At 45.7% G+C, this 13,380-nt stretch overlaps 1 protein-coding gene and 1 non-coding gene across 2 annotated transcripts; both read left to right on the top strand.

Moving 5' to 3' along the window:
- Positions 1 to 5,135: 5,135 nt before the first annotated feature.
- Positions 5,136 to 12,356, top strand: hhipl1 (HHIP-like 1). The gene is made up of 9 exons (XM_076137598.1): positions 5,136 to 5,679; positions 6,270 to 6,916; positions 7,006 to 7,149; positions 7,291 to 7,619; positions 8,051 to 8,177; positions 8,411 to 8,556; positions 8,653 to 8,734; positions 9,607 to 9,689; positions 9,806 to 12,356. Exons 1-9 carry the CDS (start codon positions 5,398 to 5,400, stop codon positions 10,372 to 10,374), a joined length of 2,409 nt encoding a protein of 802 aa, XP_075993713.1. The 5' UTR covers positions 5,136 to 5,397; the 3' UTR covers positions 10,375 to 12,356.
- On the top strand, positions 11,940 to 12,012 carry trnat-ugu (transfer RNA threonine (anticodon UGU)). The gene has a single exon. It is a non-coding gene; the product is annotated as a tRNA-Thr (tRNA).
- Positions 12,357 to 13,380: the final 1,024 nt, after the last annotated feature.

The following is a 13,380-nucleotide window of genomic DNA, read 5'->3' as shown; positions in this document are numbered from 1 at the left end:
TCTCTTTGTCCCCCCCCCCCTCTCTCTATCATTCTCCCTCTCTTTGCCCCCCCCCCTCTCTCTATCATTCTCCCTCTCTTTGTCCCCCCCCCTCTCTCTATCATTCTCCCTCTCTTTGTCCCTTTCCCTCTCTCTCTATCATTCTCCCTCTCTTTGTCCCTCTCCCTCTCTCCCTCCTTCATCCTGCCTCCACCTCCCCCTCATCCTCAGCCTCTGATCCGTCAGCGTCCCTGGCTCTGTGGTCGACCACATGCAAAGCTGTCACACCGTCACATTCTGCTGGTGATGCACACATTCCAGTTTATAGATTAAGAAATGTAACAAACCTTGTGCACAGAAAGCCAAAGCCACAGAGCATTCATCCACACATTCAGGTGCAAAGGATGGAGGGGAAATTTGGGCAGAAGTTCACTGACAACGACTTGGACCAAATATAGCCTTCATATGTTATGCATCAGCAACCATTACAGATGAGTCAGCCACACTCCTCCGCACACACACAGGTTGAAATTACATGTTGCTGTTGGGTGGCTGGTACGACCTTTAAAGTGATTGGCAACGGTCACGCTTCCTGGGATAAAGCTGGAAGCGTTGGAGCTGCTGGATTGTATGAAAACGCAAGTGTGAATCAATGAATCCATAAGTTTTGTTTGCTCGCTGTGAGAGCTGTAAACAAAGACATGAAAGACCCCAGAGCCTCCCGGTCGATACGTGCCGTCCCCCGGCAGGCCTGGATGTTTGGCAGAGAGAGATCTCCCACGATCCTCGGCTCCTCCCAGTTCACGCCTGCATCTGTGGGAGGATTTAGGTTTAAATGGCGTTTGATTGAAGATCCGATCAATATCCACGGGTTCCCATTGGTGGAAGTGAGTCAGCGTAGGTGTGAGGACGTCTCTCCTGCAGACTCAGAGGGATGGAGGGTCACTATGAGGAGCTGCAACATAGAGACTCTTCCCTTTCTTCTTCCTTTCTCATCATCTCTGGGAGGCTCCATGTCCGGTACACATGAACACCTGAGCTTTTGACATGTGGAGGTCAAAGGTCAACAAAATTGATATTTTTCTTTTCTTACTGCGATTGAACAATGCACAAAATGACGTATAATTCTTCAGAGTGATGAGTAAATCAGTTTAATCAGGCGTGTAAAGATCCGAATCAGAGCGAGAAACTTCTTCCTCATTCTCTCCTCATCATCACACTGATTCTGTCCATGTGTCAGACTCCAGCTCTGTCTTTCACAGCAGTATGAACACACGTTTGGAGGACTTTGGGTGCATGTAAATATGAAAGCACAACATGTTTCCCCACATTCACCTTCATGCAGGATCCCTGAAGCAGACACATTTATTAGCACAGCGACGAGGAGAAGAAGACAGATTCCTACACAAGAGTGCAGCCAACTGTGTTCACAGGAACATACGACTGAAGCGGAGGCGTCGTTATTATAAACGCATCCCCGGGGCTCTGCGGCGCCTGGTAAAGGTTTAACCCCCTGTGTCACCCACAAGCTCAGTCTGCTCTCAATCAACAACTGAATTTGACTCCAGTGGCTTAACAAACACGAGAAGCCATAATTACTGTAAGTGGAAAACATGAAACCTGCATTTAAACTCAGTCCTTCATCTGAAAAGGCAAGGAGATGAGGAGTGCCAACGCTTAATCGCTGAATGCAGAATACCAGAATATTCCACAGCCACCTTCCATCTGTGCACATATTTCATATGAAGTGTGATCAGAGATGCACGCCTCCGCTCTGTCAGAGGGGCACACATACATGACCCAGACCCAGAGCGGCCTGCTGCTCCCTGCCTCAGAGCAGATCAAACACATGCTGCTTTACACGACAGAAATGTGACACCAACTGCTCCCCAACGTGTGAGAAAGAAGACCTAGCTGCTGTTTCACACTCAGTATGCATGTAAACTGTATACATGCCTAACATTAGCAAGAACACTATCTTACTAAGATGCTGTATTCACTATTCTATATGCAGCATCAATCACCTCCACCTCTCCCTCACAGCGTGTTGTGGCTTTAGCAGACTGATTGTTTATTACTTCAGATCAGAACAGCTACTTCAGATTCAGACAATGTTAGTCAGGCTTATTAGGCTTAGTAAGGTCCACCTCCCATATTTGGATGTAATCTGGCTCACGATGGCGTCCACAGACTGAATGAGCCTGTAAGAGTCGTGCAGGTTTCATTGAATATATATGACTCATGACTCATTCATCGGATTCTAAAGCTCAGTGGAATGGAAGTGTGCTGTAAGTCCTTAACACAGAATTCCTTTCTGGCAGTAATGTGGGATGATTTCTCTGATGTGGAGGTATGAGGAAGGGAAACTCCACTCAGGCTCTCCAGGTGCCTCTTCCTCTCTCAGTTATTCGCCCCAGCTGTTTCCCGCTCATGTGGCCGTGGCTTCAGTGTGTCGTGGGTGGTGATGGCATCAGTAATGTGTTGTTCTGCTCTTCTTAGCTGGAGAAAGGCCTTTGTTGTGTTGCTGCTGTTTGCTAGTATCACCACAGACAGGGTGAAGGCACTCTGCACAGCCAAGTCTGGAGTCTGATGTTCTCACAGAGCGCTGTGAATAAAATCCCGCTTGGCAGCTGATGTCATCGCTTCTCACTGACCTGAATGTGCAACATTTCTGCCTCCGAAGTGTCTTTGCAGGGATAAAACACCAAAGTGACAGAAGCAGAGTGACACAGTGTCAAAGTGCTGTTTGCCTTTTACAAACCTCACACCTCAGACGCCTGCATGCAAAACCATTCACCGCTGCAGCTAACCACTGTCATTTTTTTTTACGTGTGTCTAAAGAAAAAGCACAACTAATTTCCCTGAGCAGCAGCGGCTCTCTTGTTGTCATGGCTCCAGTCTTTAAATAACAGTCTGGCTCTTATTATTCTGCCTCAGTGAAGCCTTTTTGCTCTCAGACTTGGACTCCATTGAATTGTTTCCCTGCAGCTCAGAGGTAATGGATCTAATCTTAGCTACACACCTTTTTTTTTGTTTGACACAAGCACACTGTGATGCTGAGTGGGACACGAGCATCGGAGAGGAGTTGGCTTTCAGCAATTTCCCTCAGGGTAAATAAAGTTTTATCTCATCTCATCTTCCCTCCCTATGTAATAAGATCCCACTGCATTGGGCAGAAAACAACAATATCAAGGTTACACGCAACTGCAACTTTACTATTTGTTTGTCAAAAAAAGAGTTATGAGCCAATTAAGACTAAACATGGATGAGGAAACGACTCGGTCATTAGATTTAGGTGCAAATAATTGATTAATTGACGGGGGGGGGGGGGGGGGTCGGCGTGGGCGGGGGTATGTCCGAGTCCGGGGCCGTGGTCAGGGATATGCCCGGCTCTGGGGGCGTGGGCGTGGATAGAGTAACTAGATGAATACAAGAGTAAATCAGTTTAATCAGTAAAGTTACTACGTACTATTACAGAAATGTGACATTAACGATTAAACAATTAAGGGGGCGAGGGCGTGGTCGGGTCGGGGTCCGCACACAGGTTCCCTCCCATCTGCACTGCGACAGAGGAGCCATGATGATGCTTCTCAAGGCATCAATTTGCTCTTAAATGAACAGCAAATAAAACCATGATGGATGTTACACACCTACACAGCTGCTATTGATGTAAATGTGAAATCTACTTTACCAGCTTTAATTATGTGTGTGTGCCAGGCTGAGAGCTGTACTGTAATTGCTACTCCAGGATTGTCAGCTTAAATGCACAGCATGATTAGTGACACACACACACACACACACACACACAATGCATCAAAACAGCTCTTTCATGAACGGCCAGCTGAATTTTCCAGGTCAGTGTTTGCATGCATGCGCACACACACACACACACACACACACCCACACACAGTCATCAATAACTGTTTGAGAGATGTTTTACATGACTGAACACATTTATGTCACATAATAAACACCATATGTATAACGTGTAGAATCTACTGTTCCTTGTTCCTTGTCCATCTAAGGAGCAGTTCAGTCAAATCAAACTCAGGGATGTGGCGTCATCTAGCAGCTAAAGCACACTGCGGCCTCAGTCAGAATGCAGTTAGCCAGGGACTTTGATCACAAAGAGTTTATTTCTACAACATAAAGGGTGCACTTACGATTTCTTGTGACCTGAAGTTCTTTTATCTACCTGTGTTGAAACGCATTTATTGGAAGTCGCTTTGGATAAAAGCGTCTGCTAAATGACCGTAATGTAATGTCAAAGTTAAGTCAAAGTTAAAGATAAATCAACCAAATATGCACATTGAGAAACCAACCCTAAATAAAGTAATCAGCTGAGTGAATCCCCTGCATGACACTAAAGAAAGGAAACGGCTCACCAGCACTCTTTCCCTGTGATGATCAGGAAAAGGGAGACAGAAAGGGTGAGCAAGGTTTAAATAGGGAGTGAAGGTAGATGAGGGGTGACCAAAGGAGTGAGAAGAACCAATCAGTGCTGAGGACAGGGTAGGAAAGGAAGTGAGGTAAAGGAAGTGAGGAAGGTGAAGAAAAGTAATGCCAGAATAAAAGAAAATAGGAATCTTAACTACATGTGCATAAGTGTCCTCCGGCCACATGCAAAACTAATCAATAATCATAATGACATTAGGGGGTGTTTGAGCTCGAGGTACAAAGCGTTCATTTATGTGGAGAAGGTTGCCATCTAGCGGTGAGCTCTAGCATGACATTAGATGATTAATCAACATGGAAACCATAATGGAAAACAAAGCAAAACTGTAGAATGAGTTCAGTCCAGATAACGGAATGACATCAAACCAGGACAATGCGGTTGTTTTTGTTTTGTTTTTAGAAAACAACAAAACAAAAACATTTCCATCTATACATTTAAATGAGATGAGTTAATGTGTTAATGTCAATGTGCTTTAGCTTTTAATATAGTTTTACCAGCTAAAAATGTTAAAACTGCACGTATCAAATAAATAAATAAATAAATAAATAAATAAATAAATAAATAAATAAATAAATAAATAAATAAATAAATAAATAAATAAATAAATAACAACATTAATAAATAACATGTGTAGATGCGGAAGCGTGCGTGTTGTCGCTGTGTTGTGATGGTTTATAGCCTCTAACAGCCGCTTTGATCCGCTGCCTCTGCGGCTCCACAGCCTCCTCCGCTGGTTTCCTCCCCCCAGCTTCAGGCGCAGATGCATCGGGTCAACAGATGGTCCTCAGCGCAGCTCCAGCCTGACAGCAGTAGAGGACGCAGCGCCGCCGCCTCGTCACATCAGCAAACAAACAGCGTGATCAGCCTCGGAGCAAAGTGCACTCAGGAAGAGGCTTCTTCCTCTCTCCTTCCTCTCTTCTTCCTCACTGCTCTCCGCTCCGAGCTTCTGACCGGACGCCACCATGCGCCGGGTTCGTGGCCGGATTGCGGCCGGTGCGTGGCTGATCGTGTGTGTGTTGGCGCTGTGGCTCAGCCCGGTAAGGTCACACCCGCAGTGTTTGGACTTCAAAGCCCCCTTTCGACCGCCGGCGGAGCTGGAGTTCTGCGTCATGTACAAAGACTTCGGCTGCTGCGACTTAAACAAAGACCGGGAGCTGATGGCCAAATACTACAAGATCATGGATCACTTCGACTTAGAGGTTTTTGCGAGCTGCGCCGCGTTCGTGCAGGAGCTGCTGTGCCAGGTAGGCGAGGGAGAGGTCAAAGGTCACTTGGCTCGTCCACACGTCTGAGGGTTTGTTTACTACTGAAGTGGAAGAGTGCAAGCTAGAGGCGAACAAAGTGCACTGATCACTAAACGTTCAACAGTGTTCTTATTATGTTTTTATATTCTCATTCTGTTTAATCTACTGGTTTTATGAATTCTATTTAGTCTTTCAGTCATGTCATTTTCATTTAGGTGAAGTACAGCTCATTGAAACCATGGTTACAAAGCTGAACCTACAGTTTATTAACCCTCCATTCTAGCTGTTGTTCCTCTGCTGTTTGTCATCATGTCCCCTCTGGTCTCATGCTAGTGAAATGATTGATGTTATAAATTCACCATCTGAACTTCAGTGGAGGCAGTGGAGTCCTGATCAGCCTTTAGTGTGTCTCCATTGAGCTTTAATGGGCGTTATCCTAAAAGAGCAACAATTGCTTTTATGAGATCAAAGATCGCACATTGAAACTTCAGAGATGTTGTTGAATGAATCTGCAGTGACAGCAGCGGGACATTATTCATGGAATCCAAAGTGTCCTCCTCTGTTCTCGCCTCCCTTCTCCATGAATGCAGGAATGCTCTCCCTACGCCGCTCACCTCTTTGATGCAGAGGACCCGAGCACTCCTGTCCGGACCATCCCCGGACTCTGCCCCGACTACTGCCCCAAGTTCTGGACCAAATGCAGAAGCACCATCCCTTACCTGGTTAACGACCCGCGTGTGATCAGTGCCCAGGAGGACCAGACGCGCCTGTGTCGTTACCTGCAGCTGGACGACGTGGATTACTGCTACCCACACCTCCTTAGCAACCAGCAGCTCTCCAAGAACCTGGGCCGGGTTCAGTCAGACGCTGAGGGCTGTCTGCAGCTGTGCCTGGAGGAGGTGGCCAATGGGCTGAGGAACCCTCTGGCCATGGTGCACGCCAACGACGGCACCCACCGCTTCTTTGTGGCGGAGCAGGTGGGCCTGGTCTGGACCTTCCTCCCTGACCGCTCCAAACTGGCAAAACCGTTTTTGAACATCACCAAGGCGGTGTTGACTTCATCTTGGGAAGGAGACGAGAGAGGCTTTCTGGGATTGACCTTTCACCCCCAATACAAATACAATGGGAAGCTGTATGTGTATTACTCAGTAGAAGTGCGTTTTGATGAGAGGATCAGGATCAGTCAGTTCAGTGTGTCCTCCAACGACATGAATGTGGTGGATCACCGTTCTGAGCGGTGAGTAAACACTGGAGGTCTGTGATCAGGCAACTGAAACCTGGCAAACTGTGCTGTTGAGATTTCTCACACACTTTCTTTCCTTGCAGAGTTATTCTGGAAATCGATGAACCAGCATCCAACCACAACGGAGGGCAGCTGCTGTTTGGAGAAGATGGCTACTTGTACATTTTCACAGGCGATGGTGGAATGGCAGGAGACCCGTTTGGGATATTCGGGAATGCCCAGAACAAGTAAGAATGGCAATTAAGAGTTTGAATAGTTCTTGAAACTATAGCACCAAAGGAACTTGTAGGCATGTGCAGGATCTGTGAATGATGAATGTGTGTTTACTTCATGTGCCAAACATCAGCTTGTTTCCACATTCACTACAGGTCAGCTCTCTTGGGTAAAGTTCTCCGCATTGATGTCAATGACAATGACAGAGGCCCACTGTACAATATCCCTGCAGACAACCCCTTCATACACGAGCGGGGGGCACGGCCCGAGGTTTACGCTTACGGCGTCCGCAATATGTGGAGGTGCTCTGTGGACCGCGGTGATCCTCTGACTAAAGAAGGCAAAGGGCGAATCTTCTGCGGGGACGTGGGCCAGAACAAGTTTGAAGAGATTGACGTCATCGAGCACGGACGGAATTATGGCTGGAGAGCCAAGGAGGGATTCTCCTGCTATGATAAGAAGCTGTGTGCCAACAGCTCACTAAGTAAGAAACATCTGCATACTGAACAAACACTTCTCACTTCTTACTGTTCCAATTCCAATTAGCGATAGGGTTTTAAATGATGGTTCACTGGTAAAACTCTAAATTGCCTAAAGATGAATGGCAGAGTGAGTTAGGATAGCCTGGGATGGGCAGGTAGAGGATGGATCGATGGAAGGATGGAAGGCGTAAGCAGAAGTCGATCATGTTGTCAGTCAGAAAGTCTTACTCATGGTAAATCCGTGACCATTATTTACTAAATGAGTAAACATGCATGCACATACACGGTTTATTCTTAATTATAGATGTTCTTTGCCCTTTGAACCCATTTATATAGCAAGTGACTACGTACTTGTACTTTAGAATTGGCGATAATAGGCCCACATTTGAGTGACTATAAGTGTAAAATACCAATAATGATCCTTTCTTAATAGATGACGTCCTGCCTATTTATGCGTATCCTCACAAGATGGGCAAGTCTGTGACCGGTGGCTACGTGTACCGAGGCTGTGAATACCCCAATCTGAACGGCATGTACATATTTGGAGACTTCATGAGTGGGTAAGGCTGCAAATGATGTGGGAATGTTTTGAGCCTCGTGACTACGGACCTGCTGCTCTCACTTCTTCTGCCTGGAAAACACCTCATCTGGCACACGGTGCTGTTGAATTCATGCATGTAGGAGTTATTGCTCTTGGAAATGTAGGGAGAGTAGGAAGTCACAAAAAGAGACATTACAAATGAATGAGCTCTAACAGTGTGTGAGCGTCTGAGCGTGGATTTGTCTCTTTCAGGCGTTTGATGAGTCTTCAGGAGGACAAACAGACAGGACACTGGACATACAATGAGATCTGCATGGGGATGGGTCTGACCTGTGCCTTTCCTGGACTCATCAACAACTACCACCAGTACATCATCTCCTTTGCTGAGGACGAAGCTGGTGGAGCATAAACACACACGCCTTACATTTTCTGCTCTAGTTACAGCTTGCAAAAGTCTTTTCCCTGATGTAATGTTTGGCTCCTCTTCCCACCAGGTGAGCTGTACTTCATGTCAACAGGAATACCGAGCGCAACGTCCCCCTCTGGAGTTGTCTACAAAGTGGTGGATCCCTCAAGGTGAACATTCAAACAACCTCACTCATATTTGCGTGGTTCCAAAAGGTTGCGTAATTGTCCGTGTACAGTACCTACACTCTGCAGCGAGTACAGTGCGTTACTGTTTCAAGGAAATCGATATTGAAGACACATCTGTTCACAATTACAAACAGGCCAGAGGCCCGTACAGTATCACAGCCTGACGGTGACGTGAGCTCGGGCCTGTTTTCCTCTGCCTTGGAGAGATCACTTTGTTAGTCTCTTTTCCTGGATGTGGAGGTCACACTGCCTGTGTGTGTTTTAGTAAGGAGGGGAAATGAAGCGGTGCTGCCAGCAGTGTGAAAGCCTGCTGTCCTACATTCGAAGCCTTGGCTCTCTCCTTGTGTCTCTCAGCAGTCCATGGTTGTGCTGCTCCTATTTTTTAACTGACTGGTGGTGTTTACATGCACTATATACATGCTGCCTCTATTTCTCTATTTCTACCTCTATTTCTCAAATGTCATGTAAACCTAATGCCACTGTAATCAAAGTTTATTCTGAGCAGCAGGCCGAGATTATGCAATTGTAGATCAATTTATTCAGGCATGTAATCGTGTTATTCAGAGCATGAAGTCCCCGCATGCATGTCCTCGCCTCATATTGTGATTACGCAACACTCATTGTTTCTCAGAGAACAATAGAATTCCATCCAAATACTCAGGATACAATTTGAGGCAACCATTGTTTGTAGACTTTAAAAGTTTTATATGCCTGAATAAAGTCCCTTATAAATTGTCTTGGTCTGTTTCATTGAGTAAGTGACAAAATGTATTTATTGCCTTAATTGCCGTGTTGCCAGTTTTTTGAGTATTTCCTGTCTCTTATGTTTACCAATATGTCGTGTTGTTTTACAGACGGGCTCCACCAAAGAAATGTCACTATGAGCCTCTTCCAGTTAGAGTGAAAAGTAACCGCATCAAGTTTATTCCCCAGGAAAGTGAGTTTCCCAAGCATTTGTCTTTGATCTCACTCTGCTATCTCCCGCAGGAACATTTCAGCATCATTCATGTTTGCTGATGTAGATCTCCCTTGTTTCCATCCTTCTCTCCTCAGCATTAACTGGCCTTGAGATCCCAAACAAGGAGGGGGCAGCGGAGCCTCCCACAGAGTCACAGGACTGGCTGCAGCAGCTCATTGACGACCTGGACACGTTACAACCAGCCCCGACCACACATCGACCCACCACAACCACCACCAAAGCACCCAGACACCCCAGGCGGAAAGGCCGGCGCAAGAAGGGCAAACACAGGGCGGAGGCCCCCCCCGCGCTACGGAACGGAGCGCTGAGGTTGGTCGGGGACGATCAAGGCCGCAGCGACCGTGGACGGGTGGAGATATACGTTAATGGAGAGTGGGGTACGGTGTGCGATGACCTGTGGACCACCAGCAACGCCGCAGTGGTTTGCCGGCAGCTGGGTTTCCAGTACGCACTGAAGGCCTCCAGGAACTCAGAGTTTGGAGAGGGGAAAGATCTGCGGATTCTTCTGGATGACGTTCAGTGCGACGGGTCTGAGTCCAGCCTGCTGGAGTGCGTTCATCCCGGTGTGGGGACGCATAACTGTGCTCACTACGAAGACGCAGGAGTGATCTGCGGTAGCTCGGACAGCTTGGTAGAAGTCTAAATGTGTAGAGTCTATAATCTTCCACTTAACCTGCTGCTTATAAACCCTCCCTGTGTTTAACACTGTTATGAACCTACTGCCAAATGCGCCTTTTGTCTTCGTCCACAAGGTGATGCCTGCCATGATAGCTCAGCGGTAAAGGAGGTGGGCTCAGACCCTCAGATTCTCCCCTCAGATATCACCCAAGCTGCCTGTATGCACTGATAATCAATGTAATAGATGTTTATTAGCTCAGAGCCTTACAATGTAATGCAACCACACAACATCAACACATCATATCACTGCTTTCCTCAGATAAGCTTCCCAGAGTCCAAAGCTGAAGCAGTATGAGGGGAAAACAAAGAATTCCATCATCAGAGCCTTTCAGAAGTTACATAACTCCTGGAATGCACTGATGAAGTCCAACAGTGTGTCACTATCTCTCCTTGAATGTTTTATACTTGCCAGCTGTTGCACTTGTGTTTGCGTCTTCCTCAGAGAGTTTATTTTTTTAATTAGAATGAATGTTTGGAAAGACTGTAACATGTCTTTGGCCTCTCTGATGCGATGGAGTGACAAATGATTTAGATCTGAATGTCACGTTCCCACTCTATGATTGAGCCCTAACACCTGCTGAATGAATACAACGTGGATATTAAACGTTTGTGCTGCTGATGGAAATGTTCATTTCGAGATGGAAAGTCTAAAATGTTAAAATATGATCAGATTTAACTGCAAGCTAAATGAACTTGTTAGAAACAACATAATTAATGTGGAATAACTCATTTTTAGGGGTAAAATAGGTCCTTAACAAGTATAGACAGCCTTCTCTAACATGGCTGTAGCTGTGTTTAGGTCTAAACTCTCAGTCTTGGTTGTGCTGCTCTGACATGTCTGCTCGCATTCAGCTCCTGACTGACTGAAGAAGCCTAAAGTTACGTAAAGCGTGACGTCAGACACTGCTGAGTCCACGCGTGGCTCATGAGCTCCGCCTGTCGAGCCATGATGCTTTGTAACTTTTTGTTTTCAGCTTCAGTTTTGTTTTCCGACGTAACTTCATCACAGAACCTGCGGGTTTGATGAAGGGTTTGTATGCTTTTAACTTTGATCGTCCTGGTTAATGATTCTAATAAAAGTGATCCGTGTTAAAGCCTCGTGTCTTTGACCTACAAAGGAGTTAAGCTAAGCAGGTAAGCCCGCGTTTTGATGTCAAAGTGCTCGCTCGGTTCGTTAACATAACTTTAACCAACATGTTTATACAGCGACGACTTAGTTGAGCCAATAACGCAACTACTGGAATTTGATACATTTACGTTTTAAAGTTTTGAGGCTTTGACGCTAGTTATTTTTAGCGCAGCGTGCTCGATCCAGCTAGCAGGTTAGCTAGCTTAACTTATTCGTACAGTTTCTCTCCAAGCTTCTGTGAATGTTGTCACTGTCAAGGAACTAAACGCGTGAATTGAAGTCAGCGCGACTTGATTACCGTTGTTTTATTTCATTTTAAAGAACATAACTTATTAAAAAAATACACGTGTACATGTTTTTGCATTTTGTTCATAATCATAAACCTCAAACATGCGGTCGGCGGCTCCATAGCTCAGTGGTTAGAGCACTGGTCTTGTAAACCAGGGGTCGCGAGTTCGATCCTCGCTGGGGCCTCGGTTCGTTTTTAGAAATACATTTTTTGCAGATTCAAGGTTTTCATTCTGTAGATGTCACACATCGCGACCTCACAGAAGCTCCGCAGAGGACCGCTGCACCTCAAACTACCCCATATTATCTCCTAGTGGTCGCCTAACGCAGTTGTAAGGCGCGCATGAAGCCGCACCTTACAGAAGTTAACACAACAACATGTAGGTCCAAAGATGTAAGAACGCACAATTGTTTTCTTTTTATATGTTATATGTCATAACGCACCAAGGACCAGAGCAAATTCATTTTAAGTGTAAACTTAACTGGCGAATAAAACTATTGTGATTCTGATGCTGATCACCTGAAACCTGCCACAGTCTCCTGTCTCCTCTCCATGCCTGATATCACTCTACTTTCTTCCATGGATCGCCACCAGATGGCAGAGTTGGTTAATTTTAAACTTCTCAGTTTGGAATGTGGATGTTTGAACAGAAGAGAGTTCATCTAACACGTCACACCAGCTATCCACACATTAGAGAAAGTGGCTTGTTTTCAACTTGCTTTCAACTTAAGTGAAAACAAGATCATCAAAAAAATTAATTGAAGAGGTTTTAAACTATTTGAGGGTCACAACCATCTCTCCTGGGTCATTCAGAACGTCTTTTAGTCAGTCACAGTCTTATATTGTGTTAAAGGGCCGAGCTGTGTTCTTACCAGCTTGGCACACATTTAAGGTAATTATATTAAGAATCCTCTAAGTGTATATTTAGTAATTGGTACCTTAGTTAAACTATGAATCACAACACAACCCATGTATGACCCATGATGAAAGGTGGCCACAGTCCAGAGGGTCAACGTTTATGTATACAACACACAAGATACTACACAAACATACACTGGACATTACACAAGATTACATACGTGTAGATAAATATCAGGAACGAGCGCTTACAAAAAATCTGTATGTTTTGTAATGAGCATATGCTGGGTTGAGAGACACACACACACATTGATGGCTCCACTGATAATGAAGCCCGACAGGAGGTGGTGAACATTCCCGGAGTTCCCTGCGGAGCCAGAATGCCGCTCCAGTCGACTCAGGCAGAGGAAGGGGTGTGGCGTGAAAGCTCATATTTGGAAAGAGAGGAGACCTGCAGGATGTTCACCTCTGAGCTTCAGGGTCTGAGGAGATGGCAGCAGACTGAGAGTCTCTCTTTTATACAAGCAGCCTCAGTTTCCAAAGTGCTTCAAGAATATTATATAGCTTACTAAAGTAATGAGTACGGAACCTGGATAACCTTATGGTAAATATCTCACACGTACACACACGCAAACAACAGGCCGACTCAATGTTGCTGCTGGCGTACATGAGCTCAGCAGGAATGTTGACGGACC

Source organism: Genypterus blacodes, unplaced genomic scaffold, assembly GCF_046128005.1.
Source record: "Genypterus blacodes isolate CSIRO-AG114 ecotype Tasmania unplaced genomic scaffold, CSIRO-AGI_Gbla_v1 ptg000327l_1, whole genome shotgun sequence".
Classification (NCBI taxonomy): domain Eukaryota; kingdom Metazoa; phylum Chordata; class Actinopteri; order Ophidiiformes; family Ophidiidae; genus Genypterus; species Genypterus blacodes.
This window is presented reverse-complemented; position numbering and strand designations above follow the sequence as displayed.